The sequence below is a fragment of the Lepisosteus oculatus genome, chromosome 8 (assembly GCF_040954835.1).
Source record: "Lepisosteus oculatus isolate fLepOcu1 chromosome 8, fLepOcu1.hap2, whole genome shotgun sequence".
NCBI classification, from domain to species: Eukaryota; Metazoa; Chordata; class Actinopteri; order Semionotiformes; family Lepisosteidae; genus Lepisosteus; species Lepisosteus oculatus.
Window position 1 is genome coordinate 49,841,190 of NC_090703.1, and position 27,530 is coordinate 49,868,719.

General features: G+C 49.9%; 3 protein-coding genes across 13 annotated transcripts; 2 read left to right on the forward strand and 1 right to left on the reverse strand.

Annotated features, from left to right (window-relative positions):
- The first annotated feature begins 593 nt into the window (after nucleotides 1-593).
- rab41 (RAB41, member RAS oncogene family) lies at nucleotides 594-12,170 on the forward strand. Of its 7 annotated transcripts, none has more exons than XR_001478901.2 (8): nucleotides 594-903; nucleotides 3,291-3,349; nucleotides 4,148-4,201; nucleotides 6,192-6,297; nucleotides 6,806-6,917; nucleotides 7,349-7,442; nucleotides 8,064-8,157; nucleotides 8,951-9,017. XR_001478901.2 is itself a non-coding variant. In XM_069193738.1 (8 exons), the coding sequence occupies exons 1-8, from the start codon at nucleotides 828-830 to the stop codon at nucleotides 10,091-10,093; spliced, it is 633 nt and encodes a 210-aa protein (XP_069049839.1). In that variant the 5' UTR covers nucleotides 594-827; the 3' UTR covers nucleotides 10,094-12,170. The 7 variants fall into 7 exon arrangements, 6 of the variants coding, with proteins under 6 accessions (XP_069049839.1, XP_069049836.1, XP_069049837.1 ...); XM_069193738.1 differs by lacking the exons at nucleotides 6,192-6,297; nucleotides 8,064-8,157 and adding exons at nucleotides 4,753-4,858; nucleotides 10,029-12,170; XM_069193735.1 differs by lacking the exons at nucleotides 6,192-6,297; nucleotides 7,349-7,442 and adding exons at nucleotides 4,753-4,858; nucleotides 10,029-12,170 and having other exon boundaries at nucleotides 8,061-8,157.
- Nucleotides 12,171-13,579: 1,409 nt separating this feature from the next.
- stard14 (START domain containing 14) lies at nucleotides 13,580-21,015 on the forward strand. Its single transcript, XM_006633005.3, has 6 exons — nucleotides 13,580-14,537; nucleotides 15,976-16,123; nucleotides 17,151-17,254; nucleotides 17,832-17,949; nucleotides 18,136-18,188; nucleotides 18,849-21,015. Exons 1-6 carry the CDS (start codon nucleotides 14,349-14,351, stop codon nucleotides 19,062-19,064), a joined length of 828 nt encoding a protein of 275 aa, XP_006633068.2. The 5' UTR covers nucleotides 13,580-14,348; the 3' UTR covers nucleotides 19,065-21,015.
- A 1,311-nt stretch (nucleotides 21,016-22,326) lies between these two features.
- On the reverse strand, nucleotides 22,327-27,216 carry pdzd11 (PDZ domain containing 11). Of its 5 annotated transcripts, none has more exons than XM_069193740.1 (6): nucleotides 27,118-27,216; nucleotides 25,430-25,566; nucleotides 24,582-24,756; nucleotides 24,375-24,473; nucleotides 23,831-23,891; nucleotides 22,327-22,898 (listed from the first exon to the last, which is right to left on the reverse strand). In XM_069193740.1, the coding sequence occupies exons 2-6, from the start codon at nucleotides 25,498-25,500 to the stop codon at nucleotides 22,864-22,866; spliced, it is 441 nt and encodes a 146-aa protein (XP_069049841.1). In that variant the 5' UTR covers nucleotides 25,501-25,566; nucleotides 27,118-27,216; the 3' UTR covers nucleotides 22,327-22,863. The 5 variants fall into 5 exon arrangements, with proteins under 5 accessions (XP_069049841.1, XP_069049845.1, XP_069049843.1 ...); XM_069193744.1 differs by having other exon boundaries at nucleotides 25,430-25,530; nucleotides 27,115-27,200; XM_069193742.1 differs by lacking the exon at nucleotides 27,118-27,216 and adding an exon at nucleotides 26,993-27,092.
- Nucleotides 27,217-27,530: the final 314 nt, after the last annotated feature.

Genomic DNA, 27,530 nt, shown 5'->3' on the forward strand with positions numbered 1-27,530 from the left:
GAATAGAGTAGGGGTGTAACCCTGGCGTCCTGGCCAAATTTCCCATTGGCCCTTACCAATCATGGCCTCCTAATAATCCCCCTCTATGAATTGGCTTCATTACTCTGCTCTCCTCCCCACTGAGAGCTGATGTGTGGGGAGCGTTCTGGCGCACTATGGTTGCCGTCACATCATCCAGGTGGATGCTACACACTGGTGGTGGTGGTGGAGGGGATCCCCATTACCAGTAAAGCGCTTTGAGTGGAGGGTCCAGAAAAGCGCTATATAAGTGTAAGCAATTATTATTTTTATCGTCAAAGGGCTTGAGGAAAGAAAGTGCATTGTGGTAAAAAAATAAAATAAAAAAGACTGCTGTCCCGTCGGATTCAAAGATACTCTGTTGTCTACAAATATTGAACGGCATCTGGATGGCGCTTTGAGCCATGGCTTTAATCGCCCGTGGGTTCATGATCTTGGGTGGATTACTACAGAAATCTTAACCGATTCACCCCTAAACCCGGCTGATTCAACCTCTTCGTGGCAGTGACATCAGCAGGCCACACCCGGCTATCCAGTCCACCATGACGTCACCCCTCCCCTCCCCCGCTTGCGCTGACGACACCTCTTGTTGGTGGAAGTGACGCGCAGGCGTGCGGAGCTGTCATCCGTTTTCAATCCTAGCTTCTCCTCTCTGTCCTGTGCTCGGACTTGGGCACCGGTTCCGACCCGGCTCCGGACTGGTTCGGCTTGCCTTTGGGTATTCCCTCCCCACTCCCTCCCTGCTGTGCGGCGCTGACTGACACACAAGCACACAAACACACGCCACCCCTCTCATTCGAGGAAAGAAAATGTCCACCACCGGCGGCGGAGAGTTCGGTAACCCCCTGCGGAAATTCAAGCTTGTTTTCCTAGGCGAGCAAAGCGGTGAGTCCTGTGGATGAGTGGGGGCGAGGCCGGGGGTTGCGATCTTCCCGCAGTTCTGTTGCTTTTCCGCCCTTCAGAGAGCACGGAGCCCCCGCGGAGCGGCAGCGGCGGGCCGAGCGACAGCGTGCGGGGTGCGGGGGAATACGGGAGCGAGGGTCGGGGATGCAGAGGCCCTGTGAGCGCTGGCTGGGGAGAGAGAGGCTTGGGTGGGGACTGCATCTCTGCATCTTGACACGCTGGCTCGGGAGGGAAAGCGCTAGGGGACGCCGCGGGAAGGGGGGGTGTCTGAGGGTTTGGGCGAAACCGGTCGCCCGTCACACAGCGGGGTTCGTCTTGATGTCGCTTCGCTAACGAGAAACGAGATCGAAACGAGTCCGTCATCGGCTCCCCGATGCACCAGCATTATGCTGTGTGAACGCGCTCTCTCTTTTTGTGTGTGTGTGTGTGTTTGGGGGGTGGTCTGTCATTCTGTGCCTGACTTGCAGAAAATATCCGAAGATTACTATTAGGATTTTTTTTTCATTTTAATGTTAAGCCTCACATTCTGCGAGCTTGCGCAGAACTTGATGTGAAGGTACCGATTTTGTGTGTATACTGTATATATGACATAGGAACAAGTAATAGGTTTATTCCATGCTGAAAAAAAAGAAGAAAACACAACGTTTCGGCCGTGGAGCCTTCTTCAGGTGAATAACATGTATATGTCATATCAACGAAGGCTTTAGTTTTTGTGCGGCGAAACCTATATAAAATCCGTTTTAATAGTGGCGGTCATCTACTCCCTAATCAGGCGTTCTTCATCCGTAATGCAATGGAGACTAGTACCGTCCTCATCATGACGCTTCGTCTTGTGGGGAGTTATTTGCGTGGTGCCAAGGTAACACGGCTGCAGAAACCTGCGTACTCAGTGCGTTACTGAAGGGATCGGGGAGATCGATCCGCGCCGGCCTGATCCAGTCTCCGGGGTAACTAAGGTCGTTTTTGTCTTCTCATCGTTATGGTACAGCTCATCCATTGCCACCCGTTAAGAATCGATCTCTCCGGCGCAGCCCCGGGTCCGAGAGGCGCCCCCACACCCCTCCCCTCGCGCGCTTCTGCACCTCCGCTGGATGTAATTGGTCTGGAGCTGCTCGCTTGTTTAGACCTTTATTTAACTATGTTTTTTCTTCATTGCGTCTTAAATGTGAGACATTCCCAGCAACGTCAGCACACAGAACGGCACGGACTCCAGCCCTTACCTTCCTGGCTGTGTTTTAGTCCGAAAGCGCTCCTGCGACTTGATCTCATGACGATGAGTAAGACACATGTGGGGGTGCCCCTGTATCAGACACGCCCACAACTAACGCCTGTCGCCGCTAGACACGCCCACAGTGGGGGTGTGTCCGTGTGTCGGACACGCCCATCGCTCCCACGAGTTTTTTTTCCCCCTCTGCAGGGGTCCAGTTGGTTGCAATTCTGGCAACACGCCTGAATGTGGACAGTTCTGAAACTCGGACATTGGGGCTTATGGGGTTGATACACATCCCGTTTGGCCTTTAAAGAGCCGAAAGCAACTGTACAGATATCCCCGAAATAGAAAACTGAAATCAATGAATCTGTGAAGACAAAGCCCAGAAGACAAAGTGTTCCTCCAGGACTCGCAGACCCGGACAACACAGTTGAGCAGAATCTGATTCACTCAATCGGTTCAAGTTTGAAATGGAATGGAAGGAAGCCCCAGCGTGTTAAAATGGTCAAGCGTTCAAATTAATCCCATTATTTACCCACTTGCCAGTTCAGTTGTGTAACAGAGCCGAGCTGGAAAAAAACCCAGGACCGGAGGTCCCGGATTGGGAACCCCTGCTGTTGACAATTCCAAGTGTCTCCCAATAACATCCAGTACTTCAGCCGCTTGGAAAAACAGTTGTTGATGTCAGAATATATCCGGAGTTTCCATTTGGTTTTTGTTCAGAAGCAGTAGGAGGTACAGTAACGTCACACCGCTAGAGTGGGTCCTGTAGTGAACTGTTATACATGGGTTGAGGGCTGCTTGGCTTCGCTCCTGGACGGCCCTGCGGGTCTCTCTAAGTCTGCAGGAAGAGCTGTCAGGCCCCTGCGGCTGGCCCCGGCCGATAGTGTGTCCGCCTGACTGGCCCAAGGCCGAGTGGACCCCTAGGACAGGAGCTGGACAGCCCCCAGCAGTGGTAGCCCACCAGTTTGGTTCAGGCTGGACAGTGGGGAGCAGCAGGCGGTTTCAGCTGGGCAGGATTTTGTCTGACCCCATAGTGGCCAGTGGGACCCCACTGTAGGGGTTTCAGGGGGCTGCGCTCAGGTGGGGATCCCCAGCGGCCTGTGGCTTTGGGGCGCGCGGATGCTAACGGCCAGTCTCCCTGTGTTTGTTCCTGCAGTGGGGAAGACCTCGCTCATCACCAGGTTCATGTACGACAGCTTTGACAACACCTACCAGGTAAACTGGCCGGTGCCAGGGCCCCCCGGTCCAATCAGCGCGTTGAGCCATTTCTGTCTGCCTCCCGGGGCTGCGGGGCTGAAGCCAGCAGGTCTCTGGCTGCAGCTACAGCCTTCTCTTCTGGAACAATCCGTAGCCTGACTTTGCAGGAGGGAACTGTCACTCTACATTGTACTGGAGATGTGAATGTATTTCTTTGACTTTTGTTAATAAGAATTCAATCAATAATCAGAACTTGAACAGAGTAGGAACATTATATTATTGCATTGTCTAGGATACCCTGCTTTCAGTACACAAATGCCCATCTAGGTTCTAGCCTTCTGTTAAACGCCCATACATATATAGTTCAAGTAGGGAGCTGCGTCTGCATGCAGAGGAACAAGTAAAGGTTTATTCCCTGATGAGAAGAAAAGAAACACAATGTTTCGGTTGTGGAACCTTCTTCGGGTGTAAATATATATAACTACTGTTTATATATATTCATAATACCTATTATAAATAGAATACCTATATATATATATTTCGCTATCAGCATGAACTTGATGTTGAGCTTGTGATTGGATTTTTAGAGTTGGCTTCAAGTTTGAGCCTCTGAGAAAGATGGACAGAGCTGATAGCTGTTGCAATTAAAGCCTCAGGAGCTCTCCCCGGTGAGGCCAGCTTCCAGAGCTGATGAGGCAAGAGGAGGTGTCCCATCTGCACGCGGGGCTGGGGGCTGGGGGCTGGGGGCCCATGCTTGTGCTTCAGTACAAGCGCTGAGTGTCTTTGTGTAAAGCGACATGCCATCTTCTTTTGCAGGCAACCATTGGAATAGATTTCCTGTCGAAGACCATGTATTTAGAGGATCGTACGGTAAGCTCCTCTTTCTGTTCCCTCTCTTGCCTGGGCGGCAGAGCTGTCAGCTTGTGGCTGTGTGTGTGTGTGTGTGTGTGGGAGTATGTGGCGTGTGCGCAGTATATGAACGAGCGCGCACTGCGTGTTAGTGACAGTGCCTTTAACACCCAGTCTAAAAGCATAAATTCTCCTTTTCCTGTGATACAGTATATACCCATTTACAACGAACCCACGGTTCGAACAGAATGAAGGACGTTGCCTGGGAATCTGGCGGGAATGTGTATAAAGATCTTTGGCTCAGGAAGGACATTTACTGTTTTATCTTCTCGACAAATGATTTTCATTGTTTTGACTCTAAATCCACCCCCCAGTCCATTGAAGTTTTGTTTCCCTTATCAGTTTGTTTGCCTTCATCATTTGTCTTCTGTTCTGCGTTAGTTTTAAGTTTCCATCTGTTTTGTTTTTTGTTTTGTTTTTTCACGTTTGGCCTGTTCCCGTACTGCCGTCCCCGTCACCCCCCCACCCCACCCCCACCCCCCCACCGTGTCGCGCGGGCGGCCGATCCGCAGATCCGGCTGCAGCTGTGGGACACGGCCGGGCAGGAGCGCTTCCGCAGCCTCATCCCCAGCTACATCCGCGACTCCGCCGCCGCGGTGGTGGTGTATGACATCGCAAGTAGGTACCCCCCCCCCTCGCGGAGCAGGCTGGGCGTCGCAGTTCCATCACGCAGCACGCGGACACCCCCCCCAGAACGAGGCTCGTGGCTGCTGCACAGTCGCGCCGTGCGAGACCAGGCCTCTCGGCTCGGCGAGCACGTTGTGGTGGTTGGCGGCTGATTAACCAGAGGGTCTCAGCCAGCTCGTTCGTTCACGGGAGGAAGGGAATTGGCTTCAGCAAGCATGGCGGGGTAGCCTGTACCACATCCCCATCGCCCCTTTGCGTGAAGAAGTGCTGTTTCAGTTTGACTGGTACTTCCTGAGTGGTCCCCCCTTGCGACCTCTGGTTTGTCTTTTTTTCCCACTCGTCGTTCTGAAGAATGGGCCGACTTGGACGGTGCCCTGCAGGATTCCGGGTCCTCGCACCAGCTGCCATCGGGACCGTCTCTGTGCAGATCTAAAGGCCCGTCAGTGGAGCACATTCCATCAAGCGCTGGAACGTATCTGGTTCCTCTTCTCTGGGCTGGGGAATAAGGCTGCGGAGTAGTTGACCACAGTCTCCTCAGTCCGCAATGCTGGGGCGTAGCCCCCCCCTGCAGTGGGCGCTGCGTCTCCTTGCTTGCCGCGTCTTGAAAGAGGAATGTTTTTTGCTGAAGCCGATATCCTACCTTCCTTCGGGAAACAGCTGGATGAGATCGGTGGATCTCGCGCTAGACCCCTGGATCGCTGACTACCTCACGAGCTCGACCGGCCGAATGACTGACCTCTCGCTGGCCACCCCTCTCGCTCGCGCGCGGGCAGGTGGGCCTTGCGCAGCCACCTGGGCGACGCGTCGGCCTGGAGCTGCCCTCATGCTCCCACCTGGGCCATGTCGCTGTTTTTTAGAAGGGTGCAGAATGTTCCAGTGGGAGCTGTTTCTCGCTCACTGGGCTGCAAGCGCAGCGCAGGTGTGTCCAGTTGCACTCATGCTGATGGAATGCTGACTGCCCAGTTGCTGGTGCAGGAATCAAGGAAACGCTGTCAGATAATGGCTGCCTTGAAGTCCAGCCTAGTGCTGACGTGTATAAGGTGTGCCGATACGTTTTCCTACTGTAGAGAATCTAGAGTCATTCGGTTTGGGTATGAAAGTCACATGCAGCTGTTATCTGAAGCGTTTTCTCTGGCTTTTCGCCGATACTGAAGATGGGCAGTGAGGCGGCAGGTCTTTGACTCTTCGCAAAGCTCTTTCTCTCGCTGTCTGCAGCTCTTTCACTTTTGCTCTGTCCCCCCCCCCCACCCGTCCTCCTTCTCCGGCCCCCTTTTCTTCATCTCTCCCCCCCCTACCCCCCCGTCTCCTGCCTTCCTCCTCTCAGGTTCGGCTGCAGCTGTGGGACACAGCCGGGCAGGAGCGTTTCCGCAGCCTCATTCCCAGCTACATCCGCGACTCCACCATCGCTGTCGTGGTGTATGACATCACCAGTGAGTTGGTGCTTTCCTGCCCCGTCTCTGGGCCTTTTTCCTGGTGTCCATTAACGCGCGGGACGGGGCGGGGTGTGGTGGGGATGGGTGGGGGTCTCCTGTTTGCTCTTTGCTTCTTCAGTCCCTTTCCGGCCGTACCTGGTGGTTTCTTAGTCAGCACAGCCCGGAGCTGCAGAGAGACGTGACCGAAGGGAGGTGGTACAACTGACAGGCTGTGGACCTCCCAGGCCTGGGTGTGCCCTCGTGTGTCCTCTCGGGATCCGCTTCTCACTCAGCTCTTGGTATATTGTGTCCCTGTCCTTGTGGGATGTAAATACAGATTTGGAAGTAAAGCATACACTGTATCTTCATCATCAGTGGAGCCTTGGGCACTGCTTCTTTCAGCTCTTACAGTATTTCGGATACTTAGTGTGAAAGTCTCCTTTCTTGCTCAGAAAGGTTGCTAAACGAGCCACACAGGGTGGCTTGGGTTATAATCCTATGAATTGTCATCGTTTCTCCTCCTCAGACCTCAACTCCTTCCAGCAAACCTCAAAGTGGATCGATGACGTCAGAACGGAGAGAGGAAGTGATGTCATCATCATGCTGGTGGGGAACAAAACGGACCTGGCCGATAAGAGGTATGGGGTCCGTACTGAGAGGATGGGAGGTGTCACCGAGTGGCTGCTGGCTGGGATTCGAGGTTGTGCTTTTCTGTGCGCAGTCACGTTTAAATCAAATCCAGGAACAACAGCGGAGGTGCTCCTTAGAGCAGCCTGCTTCTCCTTTCCTCCCCAAAGACTGCTTTTTTAAGACTTTTTTTAAAATCATATTTTGTTCTTCTTTTAGCATCACTGTTATTCTCATTTTAAAGAATAATGCGGTACTCGCTTATTATTTGCTTCCTTTTAATTTCACATTTTTATTGTTTTGTTATGAAGTTGGCTCTGTTTCCTGGAGTTACGTTGCTTTTTTCTAGACACGTGTGTTCTGTTTATTTTTCCCCCGTTCTGTTTCTCCCCCCCCGGTCACTCTTTGATTTGCTGTCCCCCCCCCCCACTCCCTGCGGCAGGCAGGTGTCTGTAGAGGCCGCCGAGAAGAAAGCGCGGGAGCTCAATGTGATGTACGTAGAGACCAGCGCCAAGGCAGGATATAACGTCAAGCAGGTGGGTGTCCGGCAGCCGCAGGCCTGCGAGCCGGAATCTCGGAAAAAAACCCACGATCGCCCGAGAGGGATGTTCTGGTCTCGCCGCCCTTCCTGTGCAGAGCGTGCCACGGGCGCAGAGAGAGCGTCTGGACTCTGATCGGCATGCGCTGACCCCCCTGTTGAAGGCCACCCTTCTGTGTCAGCAGTCTCTCGCTCCAGCGCTTGCTCAGGAGACTCGGTAGTAAAAAGGGGAGGGCAGCGTTCGTGTCTGTGTGTCCCGTGGCTTGGTGCCTCTTAAAAACGCTTCTCCGAGCCTCAGATTCAGGTTTAGTGGTCGTAGGCAGTTCCTCTCTGTTGACTTATTGTCCTGTGAACGAAAGGCTTAATACTCACTATCTGAGACTCTTCTGTCAGGTCTTTCCTGGCTGACTTGGGAAAGCAGGTCGTGCTCTGTTGAGCCGCTAACCTTGAATTCTCTCCACTGATTTCGGGACCCGCTCCGAGCTCACCTGTCTGTCTCTCTCTCTCTCTCTCTTTCTCCCTCTCCCTTCTTCTCGGATTTTGTGTTTTTATTACGTCATCTCTCCGTCTCTGTCCGTTTGTCTGCCCTGTCTGTGCCTCTGTTCGCTGGCTGGAGCAGGCAGATCACCACAGAAGAGGGCGAGCAGAGAGCTAAGGAACTGAACGTCATGTTCATTGAGACCAGCGCAAAGACTGGCTACAATGTCAAACAGGTATAGACACGGACTGTCCAGCCCAGCCTGTGCCTACCCTTCCCTCCCCCTGCCTCTGTCCTCTCCCATCTCTCCCAGCCTTTCCTCCTAGTTCCTGCCCTTCCTCACTGCCTCACTCTGGGGTCGTCCACTGCCTCTGCTGCCTTCCTCAGCAGTCTGTGGTGTTTCAGTTCAACTGCACCTGTCTGCTGCTTTAACAGCAGGCAGAGGCTTCGGGGTGTCTCCTTAACCTCACAGAGCTGTGAATGTGCTGGCGGGGCATGGCTCGTATCACATCCTGTGGTTGCTTTTATTCACAATACAAGTGGCTGAGGGCTTGCCTGCGTTGGGCTCGTTCCTCATCAGCCTGTTTTGTTTTTAGTGTGTATTTGCAGTACTGAACCAGCATGCTGGTTATCCACCTTCTGTGCTGTAGGTGCTTTTGAAAGCTCTCAGGACAAAATGAACGAGAGATCCAAAGAAATGTTCTGCTAAATATAAATAAGTCATAACTTACTGCAGGTATGGAATTAAATTATTCACTGCTGCTCTTCTCTCCTGTCTTCTTAGTGAGTTTAGATTGCCGAATCCTAAGCAGCAGTGAATCTCTTGACAGCAGAAGCATTCAATCAGAAAGAAGCTTGGCCAGGAATAGCTTGTAAAAATGTTCATGTGGCCTGATTAAGTAGTGGCAGACGTTCAGATACAGGCCCGTGGTTGTACAGTTCAAGGATCAAGGACAGCGCCACGCAGACAGCTCTAGTCCGAGACACAACGGGACTGAAGTTTCTCCCCCCTCCTTCCTGTCCCTCAGTTGTTCCGCCGCGTGGCTGCAGCGCTGCCAGGGATGGACAGCACGCCTGAGAAGAGTAAAGAGGACAGTATCCTTCCCAGCAGGCCTGTGGGCTGTGTGTGAGGGGGGTGGGGGTGGGGACGGGGGTTGTAGTCAGTACTGTCCTGATTTATGTCAGAGTTCAGTTCTGGAAACTGGTCCATAAGTCCAGTTCTGCATGAGTGGGATTTCACTCCTGAGCCATGTGCACTGCTTTGTACCTTGAAGACTGGGGGTTCCTGTGCTGTCCTACACACTGTCTGGCTCACAGGAACGCATTTTGTAATGCAGGGTATGCTGCACAAAAAATCAAAACACCATTCATGCGTTTTGATCAGTGTGCCTCATCATATTGACTGAATGGACTCCATAGACCTAAAAATAACAACGTGTGGAGTAAGCAGTGGACATTTATTTGAGCAAACGCTACTGCGCGTGGCTATAAGCAGTTCCTACTCAATGGATCTGTAAAAAAAAATCACACAGATGGTGTTTTGTCATTTACATCTTTGTGGTTTTTGAGTGCCTATAGTTGCATCCACCTCTGTGTCCAGCCAGGGAGCCAGCCTTGTCCAATTTTGCTGGATCGAAGGACGGGGTTCCCTTTTCAAGTTTAGGAATGTCCTTATTCTACAGCCTGGGCTGCTGTAAAACACAGAAATCGTATCATTCCTGTGGACAGAGAAGGATGCAGGTTCTGTACCCCCGGGGGACCTGTCCGGGTCTGCTTTATTAAGCCCACGGCACCTCAGCCCGCCTCAGTTTCTGGGCCTGGGGTCCTGCCCCACAGCGCTGGAAGGCTGCAGGCCCCGGTACTGACTGGAGCTCATGGCGGGTCGTGACGGGGGAAGGTTTCACAGGGCCTGAATGGGGACGTAGAGTAACAAAGCAGCACGTGTCTGCTCTGCATGGGAAGGACGAATAAAGAGCCCGTGACGGCCTGCCCTCGGGCCTGCGAGAGAGGAGCAATGCACTTCCGGCTCCTGGCGGAGAAGGCAGGCCGTCGGGTACGGTCGTTTTCCGTGCTGTGCGCTAGCGATCCTTGACAGGGGCGCCTCAGTGATCGACATCAAGCTGGAGAAGCCGCCGGAACAGCCCGTCACCGAGAGCAGCTGCTCCTGCTAGTGCCGCCCCCCTCCCGCCCTCCTCTCCCAACAGCTCGACTCTCATTGGCCACTCGCACCGACCGCGTCACCACGCCATTGGCTAGAGAACCTGTTTCCTCGTCGACTCAGTGACTTTCGGAGTAACCGTGTGGATGTGCTAACTACTCTGTATTTAAGCAAAACGAGACAAAAAAAAAAAGTTTAAAAGTGTAAACTAATTAAAACACAGGATAAGTTAAATGCCGATACGTTCAAATCTCATCTATTCTGACTGCATGGCGTGTGTAGGATTGCAGACTGAGATAGCTTCTCCCTCCACTCTTTTGAGTTCTTGCACTTTTTCTGGAGCAAATTTGGTGCCGTTTCCACTCTTGTCATTGGTGAATAATGGTTAAAAAAAGTGTTAAAAATTATATAAATATATTGTATTGTGAATGTTGAAATGTGAAGAAGGCCACTTCTGTGCAGCTGAAAGAAGTAACTTTGTTTTATTTCGCCCGTTGCTTCAGTGTCTTGGTTTTGCTTTGAAACGCGACAGCTGTTCCATCGTGGTACCCAGACCTGGTGGTCATGCTGAATAGGCTGGGCAGGATGTGAAGAGGGAGAGTTCTCAATAGCCCTTTCCGACAGTGAGCATGAAATTACTTCAATACATTCATAGTTGATTTTTACTTTTTCAAAGCAGAATCCTGTCCCAGAGCCAGTTATAAAGTAATTTGAGATCCCTGGTCACCGATGGGTCACACTGTCATTTCCAGCAAGAGGTGTTTTTCCTCAATCCTAAATCCTGTGATTTTTTTTTTTAATAGGTGCCGTAACAGCGGTATTGTCCGTCCATGCCACCCAGTCCAATCTTGCCATCTTCAGAGAACATATTCCTCCCTGCTTTATCACACGAGTGAAAATCAAATGCTGTCTTTTAACATCCAAACAGAGCTCAACTCGACAAACCTTAGTTTAAGCCAGGAAACTATTCACACTTGATAACGGAGGGCATTTTCAAGTGAGGGTGTGCTAGCTATTGAACAGGAAGAACTAAGGCGGCAAGAGAGAGAGATGGACCTTGTATATATTCTGTAGAAGGCCCGTTTACCCAGCATGCCACATTGTTGTACATATGAAATGACCCACCACGGCGCTGTTTTCACCCGACAGTCTGCTGTACCGTGCTGCAGTACGGTGCTTGCTTAGAATGGAGGTTCCCCCGTTTACTCAGATGGGGCCGCGGTCAGTCCCCGCGTCTCCAACCGGTAGCGGAGGAGGTTTTCCGAACGAGCCCTTAGAGCTCGGATGAGGGAGAACTCGGCAGGCGATGGGAAGTGAACGGGGAAACTGCGGAGCTGGAGCTGTAGCTGTTGCCTTATGCCGTGCCATCCGAGTCTGGTCAAGGTCCCGGCCCGCGAGGGGCTGGTCTGAGCCAGTCTTGTGAGTGGCCAGTAGACCCGGCTGCTTGCCGGCCTGCTCCTGTGGAAATGCAGTGCAAGTGAAGTGTGTTCGTTGCCCTCTGCCCTCTGGCCCCTGTCTGAGTTGCTTGCTTTTGTCCTTTCTTATGATTCGTAAATATTGAAATCTTTTTCGCTGGACTATACTTGCAACAAAAGGAAGCCAGTTGTTTAGTTTTGAATTTTGTACCTTAAAACGCAGGGGGGCTCCAAACTCCCCCATCTCACCGCAGTCGTATTCGAACCCAGGCCTGTCTCTGTGTCTCTGCAGTAGTGTGTCTGTGTCAGTCTGCACTGGGCTGGAAAGACACTCTCCCCACAGGATCAACACTAACCCCACCTTCCCTGCCCACTGGGCCTATTCACTGTAGTTTGTCTGACAATGTTTAAGAAGATTTAAAAAAATGTAGATATTAATTTGACTATCCTGTTTGAAAGAACCCTCTTTATCTGAACTGGTCACTTTTAAGTAATTTGTCACTGACTGAATATTCAGCTCTGTGCTATCTGGAGTGTGTCTGTCCATTTTAAACCTGCTGTCCACTAGTCTTTAGCGAAGTTTGTGTGAATAATGTACTATCTGCTGTAAAAACAAATAAAAAAAAACACCGAAGTGTATCACGGAGAAATAAAGTTAAGAGGTTTCACCAAAAACTTGGTTTCTCTCGCCCGCTTGATATAATGTGGAAACAGAACTAGGTCCTGGGTACCAAAGGAACAAGTAACAGGTTTATTCCCTGCTGAAAAGAGAAGAAAGAAAACACAACGTTTCGCCCGTGAAGCCTTCTTCAGGTGTGAGAAAGACAGGGCAGTAAGCAAAGGTAATGTCTTTATTTTAAAGGACATTACCTGCACGGACGAAACGTTGTGTTCTCTTTCTTCTCTTTTCAGCAGGGAATAAACCTGTTACTTGTTCCTTTGCAGCCTACGCATGCTGACGCAGCTGCCTACCTGAACTACCAGGTCCTGGGTATGTTGCGTGCAGTTCTCCCATTGCCCACTAGGCGGCCCACTCCTCGCAGATTTGACAGACCCTAGAAGCTGCTTAAATACTGCTGTAGTGACTGGACTAGGTCAGAGTTAAAACACAGATGTTTTTATTTAATATTGCAAGCAAATGTTAATTAAGGCTGACGTTTTAGACGAGTACTACCTTTATTGTGAATATCAAAACGTCGCCATTAACTGAGCCTGGAACATTTCACTATTTTAACACATTTTAAAGGCTTAAAACAACTTCAACCTCAACAAATTATTTTATGCGGCGCTCGAGGGGTAGGGGTGATCCCTGTGACACCTGTTAGCTGTTATTTGGAGTGGGAGGGCGAAAAATAAATTATGTAGTTTGTGGGGGAGACCTTTTTGGTTTTGGAAAAGGGGCACATAAAAAAAAAGATTTTCTTAAAACTAGCAGGTCTTGATTCATCGTTACCTGTAGGAAAAGGGGGACATTGATGCTCCGCATATTCTGTGTAATGTAAACGGGTTAAAAATGAACAGGTTTGAAAAAGGGTCTTACGGTATGCTGTGCACCGTAAAGGTTCAGACATCGAAGCTTACCAAGCCTTACAAGAAAGCGTTTTACATGCAGTTCAAAAGAAGAGGTTTGCGACCACGACCTGTGAAGTCAATGAAGCAGAGGGAGAGCCTGCGGGCCCACAATTTGCGTTATGAAGTTCAGAACATGATGCAGTCTGTTCCGGGCTGTTCTGGGCCTTTCTGACAGTGAATGAACTTGACTGTGCGCCTCTCGGTCTGACTTTCCACTGACGTCACTGTCACGCTTCCAACGAAGCGCAGTACTGTTCTGTGCGACTGTGAGGGAAAAGGTGTTTCTTCCCCTAGAACATACATCGCGAAAGCTACGTGGCAGTGATCGAGGCGTGACTCAGAGTGGGAACTTGTCACGGCGTTGTGGAGGTGAGTCGTTTCGGTATGACGCCCTCCTAAAAAAAAAAATCAGGCAGCCTATCGCAAGTCCTGTCCAGCCCAGCTCTGCTTTCGTGCCCATAGTGACAAGTTAACGGGGGATAACTTCGAGACCAATTGAAAACGTCTCCCCTGCGGCTGGGTCAGTCCCAGGAGGGCGTAGAAAGCAAGCCGTGCGCTTCCCGTATTCTGCAACGCCGCTGCACGTTTTCCTATTGCGTAGCCCTGTGCCGGGACAGGGCGCAAAGCAGTCTTCTCTACGGCCGCAATCATGATATTGCAAGACTGTGCAGTTCCGGGCTCCGGCTCGCCTCCTTAGCAACCTGTGAGTTACCCCACCTGTCAGGTTTGTTGAGCTGAGAACCTGCTAGGAGTCCGGCGGAGTTCACATAGTTTGCAACTCCTGGACGGGCCCTTCATCTACATAATGCCGGGAGCAGAGAAGGTCTTATCAGAGGAACTGCGGGGTGTGTGTTGCTTTTGACGCACCTGCCGTGATTCGCCGGAAGTTTCGCCTCGGGGGTAGAGAGAGGGAGAGAGAGTGAAGGTCTGGTATGTTCAGCAGGAAAGGAATCCCAGACAGAGGAATCCGGCTGGACCAGACTGGGCAAACCCGAGGGAGATAAGCACTCGAGGTCCGTTCATCGCAGCGCAGAGACTCGGAGCCTGGGAGAGACGCGCACAGGACTGACTTGGTCTGCCCAGACAACTCGCCGAACTGTCCCGAGGGGGGTTTGCACAGGAGAGACTGCGGGCACCGCGGCGGGTGATGACCCGTGAAAAAGAGCTGAGCATCCGCTAAATTTATAGGTTGTCAGATTTGCTTTAACGCCCCCTCACACACACACACAAACAAACAAAGCAGCGTCTAATCCGGAGAGTCTGTCGCCTCCAAGATCAGGAATGGCGAGGGGTTCGGCGGTGGTCCCGGACGACTCGGTTTTCTCCGACTTCAGACGGCAGTGCCAGTCTAAAGAGAACTGGGTCAGCAAGTACCGCCACGGCGGGATGGAGGTCTGGGTCGAGGTGGCCCCGGTGCCGGCGGCGCAGGACAGGGGGAAGAACCACGTGTCTAAAGTGCACAAGATCAAGGTAAGTGGAGCGAATTACCTGGAGGCTCGGTGCCGAGAGCGAAGGGCAGCGTTTTAACGCAAACAGCGTGAGGACGGGCTGCGTGCAATCGCGTGTGTCTTGACCGCTGTTTCGCTCTTGTTGTAAATTCACATTCCGACTCCTATCGCTGCGTTCTGGGTGACAAAACTCTCCATTGATCGAAAACACCGAGCCCTAACGGTTATCATCGTTATCATTTGCTGTGATACGATAGTCTGGCCTCGTGCTCGAGCTAAAAGTAATATATATATATAGTATCTGAAACCGTGCTTGTGGATTTAAATAGTAGTTGTCTGCTGTTCAGGTACGCGAACACGATGCTTCCGTTTCAAGGAACTCCTGTTTTTCAATGCAGTGGGGGCAGTTTTCTTCGGCATTGTGGAAGTAGCAGGTGTTCAACGCCAGTTCTGTGTAAAAATATTTTTGCCAAATGCTATACAACCATGTTAACGGTATCGTAACACTCTCTGCTGTGTCCTATTAGAATATGCAACTATATCTAATGCTGTTGAAGTTCAGAATGTTCCGCAGGATCACGTTTTCTAATACAGCAACAGCATATAGTAGGGAGATCACCAGTGCTCTCTCTAGGCCTGTTACAGACTGGTGTCCTGTTCAGAGGGGAGCTGCTCTTACTGTTTCGACCCAGCAATTACTGCTGAAAAGGAGAGAGATTGAGTATTGGGCGGGGCAGAGCGCTGTACAGAGTAATAATCTTTAGCTTGTTAAAAAAGAGAATCAATAGGAACTACACCTCAGGAATACTAATACTGAAAACCACTCCGCGTCAGATTACAGAAGTGTGTGCACATTTTGTGACTGTAAATGCCTTTTGTCTCTTCTGCAGCAGCCTGACCAAACTCCTGTGCACAGTGCCCTTAACTGGCCCTGCTGCAGTTTCCTGGTCAGTTCTTGTGTCCTCTGGGTCAGTTGCGGGCAGCTCCAGTGTAGGAGAGCCTCAGCAGGCCGTGCGGAGCAGCCTTCAATCTGTAGTCTGTAAACACTCAAACGTGGCTCTTGATCATTGCTCTGAGTTAATTCGTTAAATGAAGTCCCCTCAGCAGCAGCCAACTGTCGCCCTTGAGAGTTATATTGTGTTGGTATTTGTGTTCTGAATGACCTACACAGCCTTGCACTGCTACACCCAGTACCCAGTTAGCTGTTGTCACACGCACTGCTTTCAGTCACGAAGCCTGACCGCCTGTTAACACCTTCCAGCTCAGTCACAGCAGGTGGCACTTTTCCATGAGTTCTCCTTCCGCTCATCGGGCTTGGCATCTGAGTAGCCTGGCCTGCTTTTCATCGGCTGCCCCTGGCTTTTGCAGTGTTCTTTCCCATCCTGCAGCAGCAGCAGGAGGAGGAGGAAGAAGAAGAAGAGGTGGTCAGTGGGGTTACTCTCTCTCTCTGCTGTTCGTAGTGCAAGATGACCATCAACGACGTGTCGGCGGCCACCATGTACGACGTTCTGCACGACGGCGCATACCGCAAGAAATGGGACCCCACCGTGCTGGAGAGCTACGATATCGCCCGCATCACGGACAACGCCGATGTGGGGTACTACTCTTGTAAGTCGGGCTGCTGCCCCCCTGCACTGTTTTCAGCAACAGGCTTTATTAAATCAGAGTGAGGCCTGAGAACAATGGCGCGATCTTTGCTGGGTGGATCGTGGAGAAGTGGAGGCCATCAGGAGATAGCTGGGACAGTGTCTTGATGTACAGGGTTCAGAGGTCTAGGTGTGGTCACCCCAATCAAGGTGGCAGTCAAGCCTTAAATGTGCTCTGCTGTAGCCCAGGATGAGCAAATGATATTTCTGGAATTTCCGCGGACTTGCAGAATCGAGTTTCCTGTCACGCGTAACCCCCTTACTTGCAATTTTGAAAGCCTTTTCCCCTTGTTCTGTAAACTGCTTCTCCCAGCTGCTGCTCTGAACCTCTTCCCCCCCACCCAGTCTGGTAAACCTCCAGGTTAGGGTCAGTTCGGGATCTAAGTTATTGTTGCCAGCGTACACTCGGCATGGCTGGGGATCTGTGTGCAAACAGATGGGTGCTGTCCCCAGAGCTCCTCAGACAACATGCAGGTTTCATTTAGAGTTCATATTCAGCCAACGCTTGGGTTCTTTTTTTTTGTAGCAAAATAAACTTTATTTCAAAGAAAAACGTCCCAAAAAAGTAAGCATTGTCGCAATCTGTGCGTGTGCTAACACGTTATGAAACTGCCATCAAATAAAAACTTTCCAAAAGAGGTGGTTTTCAATTGGGTTATTTTTAGCTTCTTGACTTTTTGTCTGTGCAAAGGTCTTATTGACATAGAGCCCTGATTCAGCTTCAACAGAACGTCCCCACATCGAGCGCTGGCATGTGGTGAGGTAGATTATCCTAGTCTGCCATGCAGGTGAGTAACGCAATCAGATGCCTTGTATGGGACAGACCTGGCAGGGTTAGATGCGTCCTCTGTTTCTGCCAAGGGGAGAGGGGGAAGTGGCCGTCTCGTTGTGCCGTGACAGGGCCCTGTTACTGAACCTGCTGGTGGGGTCGGAATGGAGAGGAGCACTGTGGGTAAGGAGGGGGCGTGTCCTCTTGCTTGTGTTCCCAGGGATCTGTCCAAAGCCGCTGAAGAACAGAGATGTGGTGACCCTGAGGGCCTGGCAGGTGAAGGACAACGCATACATGATCATCAACTACTCCGTCAAGCACCCGGTACGTCCCCTCTCTCTCCCCCTGGGCCGGCCGGTGCCCCCTCTTCATTCTGCCCCTGGGAAGACCTCGTTCAGTCCTCCTCTTGCTGTTCGGCACCAAAACGAAACTTCACCCGCAATGAAGTAGACCTGAAACTCACAGCTGGCCCCCTGAACACATGGAAGAAGGTGCTTTTCGGGGTTATAAAAAGTCATTTGTCCTGGAAGGACCTCTACACTAATCCCCACAACACCTCGATACTGTCTGTGTGAGGACATTCTCTCAGGTTTGGTTCTCGCTAGTATAGTTATGCCTGCATGTGCACAACACTCTAAACTGGCATTGTATTCTCTTCCCTGTTCGCAGGGGTGTTGGCACAGCGATTTAATAAGCAAATAGTTCTACCCGAGTTTGGTGTTCTGTATCGATGTCCCAGTGAACGCAGATGAAGGCCCAAATGCGTGTGTCTGCTGGAGGTCATTGGTGGAAGGAGTGAAATTTGATGAGATGTTCCAGTGGGAGAGAGTGGTGTGTGGTGGCTGGAACACTAACGTTCCTGAGGGTTTCACGGGTGCCCTGATCCCTGGTTCTGTTGTAGAAATACCCCCCCCGTAAGGACCTGGTGAGGGCGATCTCCATCCTGACGGGGTACCTGCTGGAGCCGACTGGGCCCGACAGCTGCACCTTCACCTACCTGTCGCAGGCCGACCCTAAAGGTGAGAGCGGGGCTCCCTCCCTCATGAGCGCCGCGCTGGAAGACCCCGGCAGGGCGTGTTTTTGGCAAGGGCGGAGTGGCCTGTTTTTGCCCTATCTGAAGGGGAGGGGTTAGTGAAGACAAACCCGAATCCCGGAGCATTTCCCTGCGTACTCATTCCTCATCCCTCGTCCCTCCCTTCTTCCAGGTTCTCTTCCGAAGTGGGTGGTGAACAAGGCCTCGCAGTACCTGGCTCCGAAGGTAAGGGCCGTTTCCGCTCGCTAGCTGTGACGGTCTCCGTAGCAACACTGGAAATTCCAGTTCTGGCGGCAGGAATGCAGGGGGCCGACGTCGAGACTGGAAACTGTGTGAACTGACATCTCGCGGGGCAGGTTCTGCGTGCCCGCAGGCTTGCGATGCGAAAGTCCCCGATGTAGAGTTTCACAGTATCCACCTGGCCCAGCTCGAACCCCTCTGTCAGGGTAGCTTTATGTATTATTATCTTTTTGTTCTGTACTACATCAGAGCTTTAGATTGAGCATATTGAGTTGAGAAGCATCAGTGGTGCTGCATTCAAGGATCTGCTAGCGAAGGAAAGGGAAGGTCATGTGTTTGTATGGCGGGGAGCAAAGCAAACCTTGGAGAACCTGTTGAATTCACGCAGGAGGTTACAGACAAGAGGAGGGTGTTCGGTAGTCAGTAGCTATGCTGTGGTCCGAGGATCTCATCCTGCTGTTTCCTGAAGGCAGCCAAAAGCCAGGGCTCATTCCCGACCCGCACAGCTCTTCTCATTCTTGTTGAGGCTAAAGAAACGTAAAGAAACCTACAAAACTTAAACGGAAGGAAGATTGCCGGAAAACGAGGCCCCCCTGATTTAAAAACGTGCCCCCTGCTCACGTCCGCCTCCTGCCTTTCTCCCAGGTGCTGAAGTGCGTGCACAAGGCCGGCCAGCAGTATCCCGAGTGGAAGAAGCACAACTCCCCGGACAAGAAGCCCTGGTACCACCCCGAACAGAGCACCCTGCCCTCAATGGAGGCGTCGGAGCTGGCTATCCAGCGCGGAGAGTCCCTGGAGAACGTGGACGAGAGCGGGGTGAGGGAGAGCCGGGAGAACGAGGAGGCGGAGGACAGCAGCTGAGACGCCCGCTCTCATCGGCTCCGCAGCTCTGCAGTTCATCCGTCAGAGCCACCAGGAAAGGGACACGATTCCTGGGAGAGCGCGGGGGCGTCGGACCCTTTCTAAACCTCTTTCACCCGTCTGGCCTTGTTCGATTTCAGAACAGGACAGCGGGATTTAAAAAAACTGGGAATGGGCATTCAGTGCTTGCGTGGCAGACTTTAATTACAATTAGAGTGCGTCTGTAACGTTCGCCAGAATCACTCACAAGGCAGACAACCTGAAAAATCAAACTTCCAGTCCCCTTCCTGGTATTTTAAAATAGTTGGTCATGTTAAATTGAGCTTTTTGTCTTTTTCAGATGTCATGAGCACCATTTCCTTTTCTGTACAAATCTGTGATTTAGGAACTGTATGGTATTCGTCTCCCTTCCCCTTTTTGATTCCTTTAAAATGGTGCTAATGCCAAACCTGACAATGAGAAAATGACAAATACGAAAACCTGTATTCTCTTCTTTAAGTGTTCTAGAGCAGGGCTGAGCGACCTGATCCCTGGTTTTATTCCATCTCTGATATTCAGTTGCTTGTTTGCATTAAGTATGAAATAAGTAGCTGCATCACCTGTTGCTTTTACAGGGAAGAACAGTGACAAACGAAATGCCATTCAGTCCAACTGGCCCATTTGGTTACTTCATTGCTAATTGATCCCAGGTTTTCATGCAGCAGCTTCTTGTAAGAAGTCGGGGTATCAGCTGAAGCAGCTGCGCAGCTTGTTCCATACTCCCACAACCCTTTGGGTAAAGAAACGCCTCCTGTTCTCAGTTTTAAATGCACACAGTAGTTTCTACAGTATATGGGAAAAACCTTTTAATCTATATGTGTAAAACCTACAGCGCACTTACCTATAAGAATGGGTGGGTTTCTCATCCCTGGTTTAAAGTATTTTTTGTGGCCAAAGGTTATGCACTGGTGGACGTTTGTTTTAATTAATAAGCTGCTTTTAAAGAATCCATCCATGGTGTGAGGCTGAGGCCTGGCCCTAGTTCTCTATTGCTGGGGAAGCCCAATCATTTTACTTTTCCATCCACTGTGAGCAGAGCAGAAATGGAGCGAAGTTGTTCACAGGGAGATTCCGAGCCATCTCCTCTCTGCCTCATTTTAAGAAGAGTTTTGGCTTGTCTGCTGAGCCATGTAACAAGCAATCCTGCAGCAGGCCTGCGTCTGCTCGGGATTTGTGTTTCACAACATTTAAACAGGACGTGGCACTTCTGGCTGCAGAACTGTGATACCCTGTCTGACAACGGGTTAGCAACAAATCGGATCCATTTTTCCTCCCAGCATGACGATGGGGTATCCTTTTTTTCTGAATCCAGTTGCAGAGGTTGCACAGTTATGTTTTTTTGAGGGAGAGACGTGATCGGTCGTAACGCAAAGTGGAGGATTAACACTCTCTTTTCTCTTGAATCTTCGGCGGCGCACAGAAGTCTTAAGGTTTAACAAACTGAAACATCGCAGGTCATTTGGAGACTCTTGCTGAAAAGAGGCCTGGTAACAGACCTGAGCATTGTTGTCAAACAACCTGCATGCTGTTGCTAAAGGTTCGAGTGACTGCTGGGCCTCTGGGCCTGCTTGTGCAATGCTATCCTATACCCTCGGTGAGGTGCAGGTGTCTGGTTACAGAGCGCTGCCCCTGCCTTGCAGCCCTGTCCTTCACCGAAACTCTCCGCTGGAAGGAATGCAGCCCGGCGACTTTCAGACCAAATCACACAAGCGCCAAGGTGCCTCTCCTTTCTGAAGTGCCTAGCCTTTTCTTTTTGTTATTGTATCTTTATTTTCGAAGAGAAGAACGTTTAGGTCATATTTAATTTAAGAGAGAGTGTTTTCTATAATTGAGGTAGCGGAACAATGGGTTGTTTTTTTCCGCTAGTTATGAGAATCCATTAAATAAATAATTCCGTTTATTTCTTCCGGAATGCGCCTGGTTTATTGTCTCGGAACAGTGGAACGTATTCATAGAGTAATAAAACTGAAATAGTGGAAAAATGAGAGAAAATATTTTTGGTGTACACCATTCTTCTAGTGCAATGAAAAATATTAATTTGCCACAGGTAATTTCTGGAAACGACATTTCACAAGACATTGGGGGGGGGTCTTTTGTCCAGGGAACCAGAAGGCCAAAGGATTTGCAGCTCTCTGGATTTATCCACGGTGATAAGAGTGATGCAAACTGCTTGCCCATAACTGCTTTCTTAAAGGTCCTTATGGGTGTAGGTGTTAATACTTGTAAGCCGTTTTTGTTAAAGAGACGTTTCACAACTGAGAAAGCCACTACCTAACACACCTTAAAACCTGGTAGAGCCTGTAGGCCAGAGACAAAACTTCAAAACACATCTGAACTCAGTGGGAGAAGAAACACGCAGGAAATGCTGGTTAGTAACACAGAGTTAAACATGAAAAAGAAATCGGACAAGATTAACCAGGTTTAATATTCTGCTCAGTTTTCATATCTACAGCTGATCCTATCAGCTGGGAGATTTTGAAGATGTGTCAACGCATTGGCATGTTCTGTGCTTAAAACTGCTTTCACTTCTGACATGATGTGTAATGGGCACTAGAACAACTACTCCAAAAACGCAGGGCCTCATTTTATGTCAAAAATAACCTACGTGTGACCTAGAAAGATGCATTAGCCTGTATATACAATTTTTGTTAATAAGATGGTTTTATTTTTTTTTTAAATGGTTTAACTTTAACTGATCATGTTCTCGATCTGTCAGCGACAAGTTTATCTGCAGACAGTGAAAACATGGAGATTTTTCACAACTGAATGCTATGATCGGAGCAGTTGTGCATTTCTGGAAAAGTGAGGTGGCATGTTCGCTGATGATATGCAGATATCTGACTTGCCAAGGCAGTTCAACAGGAAGCTGAAATGGGACACTTTCCTGCTTGTGCAGGCCCCAATCCGCCCCAGCAGTGTAGACCACAAGCCCAAGAACAGGCTGACCAGCGTGCTGTACTGGATGAAACAACAGACCTCTTTGACTTTATACGCACCCTTTTTTAAATATGTAAATCTTTTAAAAGATAAAAATTATATACAGATGGAGACATGGGGAGTTTGGTTGAAGGAAAAAAATGGTATTCCAATCCATCTCATTAAGAGGTCTTACTCTGCCTCTCTCTCCCGATCACAAACACGCCCCTAACTCTTCCCATATTCCTATACCTTCACATCTGTTGTAGTGATTCATCTTGCCAAATAACAGACAAGCCATTTCAAATTAAACCTGGAATAACATGTTTAATAAAGACTTTTCTGGATTTCATATCATCATAGTACAACTTCAGTCTCAGACTGACCTGAGAACACTCTAAAATCTCCATTCTTTGTCAGTACAGTAATAATGTGTACATTTTCTTAGTGCCCCTACTGACTTCAGAGTCACAGCTCTAGTCAAGAGTGTAGCAGACTGTTTAAAGCACCAGGCCTGTTCTGGGGGGGGGTTCAAATCCTAGGCAGGATACTACTGTTGTACCTTTGAGCAAGGCAATGCACTCAAATTGCTCCAGTTAAAAACCGGCTGTATGAGTTAGTATACTTGGGATAAAAGCATCTGATTATATTATTAATAATAAAAGACTGGTGTTGCCTCAGTGACTCTGAAACCATTTAAAGAGACCGGTTAACTACCCAGGGGGCCCTGCGCCAGGTGTGCTGACCCCTGTGCTGAAACAGAGGGAAGAACCAGCAAAACTGACACACTTCCTTTCCTCCAGATGCTCCAGTGTGTCCAACAGGTGCAGTGCACTGCTGCCACCTAGTGCACAGTCCTCTCCCTCTGTCGCTGGTAATCTGAGCAGAAAACGAGAGTAAAGGTAAAACAAGTTAATATCAGTATCTTATTAAGCTCTGGCCCTAATAATTAAAACCCTCAACGCGGGACAGGAGCCATGAAGGCACTGCATAGGCTAGAAAGATATTCACTCTTCCAAATAGATAGGATACCTAGGAATGCATTCAAAAGCTCTCCTTGTTTTGCATAGTTCGTGTGATTATACTCATTCCACAGAAGATTAGGTATTTGATCAAGCACGTCCCTGCACAGAAAAAGATTAGTAGTAAAGATGATCATTTCGAGCTGGACTTTGTGCAGTGGGCCTTTAGTTCTCCTAAAATGAACTAGTCCAAAACCATGCTAAATCATCAATTTAAGGATTAAACGATTGCACGAGAACCATCCTGCCTTTAATTATTCCCCCCTAACAAGAGCTCGAGGATGTGCAGAACTGGAGCATTCATCTTCCCTCCCCAGGGGTGGCAAAGGATGTGAACACCCCCTCCAGCCAGAAGGTCAAGCTCACACACGCCAACGCCAACAGGGCTGGGAACCACGGCAAGGCCTCGCCATCGGCTGTCTGGGGGAAGCCTGAAGGTCTTCCCCCTCTGCGTGTCTGGAGGACGGGAGAAAAACCTGCTCCGCGTCCCCCTCTCACTGCAGGCCGGGCTCGTGTCATTCCGCTGGGGCTGGATAACGACGCATGCAAACCATTCCGTTCTGCCCACCTGCAGGACACACGCTTGAAGATCTGTTCATCAGCCAGCAGCAGAGGCCGTGAAGCACTGAACATTCAGGCTGGTGAGGCTGGAGGGCTCTTTTTTGCCCAATTTTGTTGTGAAAGTGAAAAGGTTTCAAATTCAGCGTGCACTGGTGATAAACAGAAACGAAAGCAAGCAAAGCCACTGACAGGCTGCTACTGGGAGAGGGGCGCGAGAGCCGTACTCACTGTAGGGGAAGAAGCGCACCCTCATCAGGATCTCTCTGGCAGTTTTCAGAATCTCCACAGCCTGGGGGAGGCAAGGGGAAAAAAAGGGCAGAATAAGTATGAAAAACCATAATCCTGAACACTGATACACTGAAAGCGTTAACACAGCACAGGGCTTCACTCCTCCTGCCAGCCCAGACCCATAACAGCGGCACGAGCCAAACTGCAGCCATAACCCATAGTACTGGCAGGATGATTCTTATTGCTGAGCAGACGCCCAGGGGCATCTGGGTTACAGTGATGACATTATGTGCGAAGCGCAAGAAAAAAATCACTGCGCAAGAGGGCGATCAGCCAGCACAAAGCTGGAGGTGCAGCGCACCTTCCACAGCACGCAGACTCGAGCACCATGAGCTCATACACCCCGGCAGCGCGGATACTGAGCCACTCCGGTGGCCGGTGTTCACAGGGACCCGAAGCTCCTCCCGTGAGAAGGTCTTAAGGGCTCTGAGCGGAGCACGAGCCCCAGTCAGGAAGAGCGCAGGGGCCGCGCTGGCAGGCTCACCCTCGAGTGCTCGATGTCCTGAAAGTCGACGTCGTTCACACACAGCACCTGGTCCCCCTCCTGCAGCCCCGCCCTGTGGGCATCCGAGTCGGGCACCACCTGCCGGCGCACAGAGAGAAGGGACCGGCCCGTCAGCACCGAGGGGGAGAGGGGTCTGTCAAGCTACGACGGGGCTGCCATCCCAACAGCGCAGAGCCGGGGGCCCACCTTGGAGATGAAGATGCCCAGCTGGGAGGCTTTCCCCCCGCGGATGTTGAAGCCCAGCTGCGCCCCCGGAGGCTTCTTCAGGACGATGGTCCGCGGCAGAAACTGCGACAGCTCGTTGTTGTAGTCGTGGTGGTGGATCCGCTGGGGAGGGGACGGCAGGAGGATTCTGTAGGCACTGGGCCGGCACACAGAGCAGGACCACACAGGCTTCACTGGAGCAGGGCTGGCCCCCCAGAGCTCACCCTGACCTGACCTGACCTGACCTGACAGCACCGGCTTCTGAGGGTCACGTCGCCCGGCCAGTTAATTGGATCAATTAAATCAGGAATTTGCACCTGCGGGCCTGGAAAGCCACAGGGTCTTCCGAGTTCCCACGATTGACCTCAGCTCTCTGAGACCTGGGCTGGCCACCCCCGCACTGGATGAACTGTATTCATTTACTGTCATTTGTATTTTTTGTAATATTGTATATCTTGTTAAGCGGGTCTACTAGCTGAAAACTAGTGTGTCAAGCCGAATGCAAACTTGAATAAAAAGTAGAACAACTGGTAATAATGAAAGAGAAAGTCTGTGATATTCAGCTGAGATGCACAAGGGTGTGAATAGCTGTATAATTGCTGTCCCTGTGCTTCAAATATTCTCATGGCAGGTTTCCGACACACCCATGTAAAACTAGAACACAAGTCAAAATTCTGGAAGACCACCTGAAGGCAAATGTTTAATCACAACCATTTTCAACCTCAAACCCTTAACACCTTAACCAAAAGCAAGCTAAAGAAAGTCTGATGTGTAAAAGACAGACTGCTAGACACTGCAGGGGCTGTGGGACATCAAGTCCCTGAAAATACCTCCTGTGGGGGTATCCATGCTGGGGGGTTTTCATATGAAGGCAGGAAGACCACCGGGAGCTGATAGTCATCGTAGGGAATCTTCTGGTCCATGAGTGCCACACCCGTCACAAGCCACAACACCGAGGCTCTGAGGACTGCGAACAGGAGGAACCTCTTTACACAGAGGGTTGTGGGTGTCTGGAACAAGCAAACTAGCCATGTGCACAGTACTCGAAACACACTGGAACACTGCCCCTTTGAACAGTAATCAAAAGCTGCTGGACAAGGTTATAACAATAACTGTGAATGATATTGTAGGAAAGCAGAAGGCCCTCAGTGCATGTTTGGAATTAATATTCAGCCAATAAAACAAACTGCATTTAAAACAGACTGCAGACAAATAAACAAACTGCAATAAGAACCTGCATTTAAAACAAGAGGATAAAGGATTAGATTCCGCTGTTCCAGGAACCCATGTTAATTCTACTCGTCCTCAGTCTGCTCAGAACTCTGCAGCAGCTGGGCTCTGGTCTGTCTCCTAAGCCCTCTCTGTCTATACCCAGATCACAGGAAACTCCTGCTCAAAATGTGTCTGCTTTCTCACACCATTGCTATTTTTAAGCTAATCTCAAGACATTTTTGTCTTTCCATCTGCATGCACAATTTGAACTGATCAAATGTTATTGTTGTTAGCGGTGATTCTTGAATTCTATGTGTTTTTTATTGTACTCTTTTTATTGTAAAATGATTTAGAACTTTTTCCATCGTTAATATCTACACAAGCGTAAATTGAAATGTACTGTTTATTACGCTCTATATTTTCCCCGGTCTCTTTTTTGTAAATTCGGAGATATAGTCATTTCTGAATCGTAGTCACGAAGCACACCTTGAAGGAAAACACGTCAGGCAAATTTCCTGCGGAAAACAACGTTAAGAATGACATGATTCTACCTGCACTACCGGATTCACTCCCTGAAATTAATTTTGCCTACCGCACTTTAAAACAACATCCCTTAGATCAGTTGCGCAAGTCGTTTAACCACCCTGCTGTAAAATCATTTATCGCCAGTTTTCACACACCCAAAAAAAAAGTTTCAAAGTCGCGGAATCGGGTGAGAAATTGAAAGACATGCAGGAGAGATACATGGGAGATCTTGTTCATCAAAATACTTTTCACTGAACCGTGTCATAACGAGAAGAACGCTGCTTGTATCCTTCACCTGGGGGTGAGCAGATGAACATTTAGCGGCCGCTCAGAAGAGGGAGTTCTGCGTGTTGACATTACATCTGAGTGAAATAAAGCATCTGTCGCGGACAGCCACCGCGAAGGGTCGGTTCCGTATTAAAGAATGAGCAAGGACTAAGCCGAAGCTACGAACGCATTATATTTCCTAGTCGACAAAACCGTCTTTAACTGTAACAGATGACACCGTTTTATACACAAATCACCCTCGCCGCTCTGCGCGCAGGGTAAATATCAGTTTGAAATTCCAAGAGCTATCGGGTGGTTCATGCCTACTAAAAAACATCAGGCAGCGGGTGTCCCTGAACCTAAGCCTTAAATCAGTACGTCCTGTTTACCTGATTCAGGTGCTACACGCTACACTAAACCCATTCACTCCTCATCTGCGAGCAGGGAAATCAAACCGCGGCGATCTTACAGTTTGGGTTATATAACATTACAGGTTGGAAAATTCCGATCTCACCAAGCGGAAGTCAAGTCGCTCCCTGCCAGCCTCAGTCCATGCCACGCCCACCCCCTCCCTCGTCAGCTGACCGGCCTCCACTGTCACATGACTGGAAGCGCCTGCCCCCGTGCGGTCCGTCACAGCTGAGTGATTGAGAGAATATGTTGGGCATTACGGCGCAAAGCAAGAATCCCCAAGAGTTTGGGGAATTATGGCCACTACATCGGAAAATATTTTGTTACTCTGGAATCAGTCCAGAAAAGAATACCCACATATATTTCTAGGCTGAAGTAATTTACCTAAACTGACATTCTGACTTTTGAACTGAACCTTTTTAGTCTTCAATACTGAGAACAATAATAATAATAATAATAATAATAATAATAATAATAATAATAATAATTCTTTACACTTACAGTATATCGCGCTTT

Coding starts and splice junctions, on each gene's coding strand:
- rab41 (XM_069193735.1), top strand. CDS start 828: ATGTCCACCACCGGCGGCGGAGAGTTCGGTAACCCCCTGCGGAAATTC. Junction 4,859..6,805: donor GGTGGTGTATGACATCGCAA/GTAGGTACCCCC, acceptor TCTCCTCCTCAG/ACCTCAACTCCTTCCAGCAA. Junction 9,018..10,028: donor TGAGAAGAGTAAAGAGGACA/GTATCCTTCCCA, acceptor GGGGCGCCTCAG/TGATCGACATCAAGCTGGAG.
- stard14 (XM_006633005.3), top strand. CDS start 14,349: ATGGCGAGGGGTTCGGCGGTGGTCCCGGACGACTCGGTTTTCTCCGAC. Junction 14,538..15,975: donor CTAAAGTGCACAAGATCAAG/GTAAGTGGAGCG, acceptor TGCTGTTCGTAG/TGCAAGATGACCATCAACGA. Junction 16,124..17,150: donor CGATGTGGGGTACTACTCTT/GTAAGTCGGGCT, acceptor TTGTGTTCCCAG/GGATCTGTCCAAAGCCGCTG.
- pdzd11 (XM_069193739.1), bottom strand. CDS start 26,653: ATGTTCATCTGCTCACCCCCAG. Junction 24,723..25,429: donor CATGGATACCCCCACAGGAG/GTATTTTCAGGG, acceptor TCCCCTCCCCAG/CGGATCCACCACCACGACTA. Junction 23,892..24,374: donor AGGACATCGAGCACTCGAGG/GTGAGCCTGCCA, acceptor TGCCTCCCCCAG/GCTGTGGAGATTCTGAAAAC.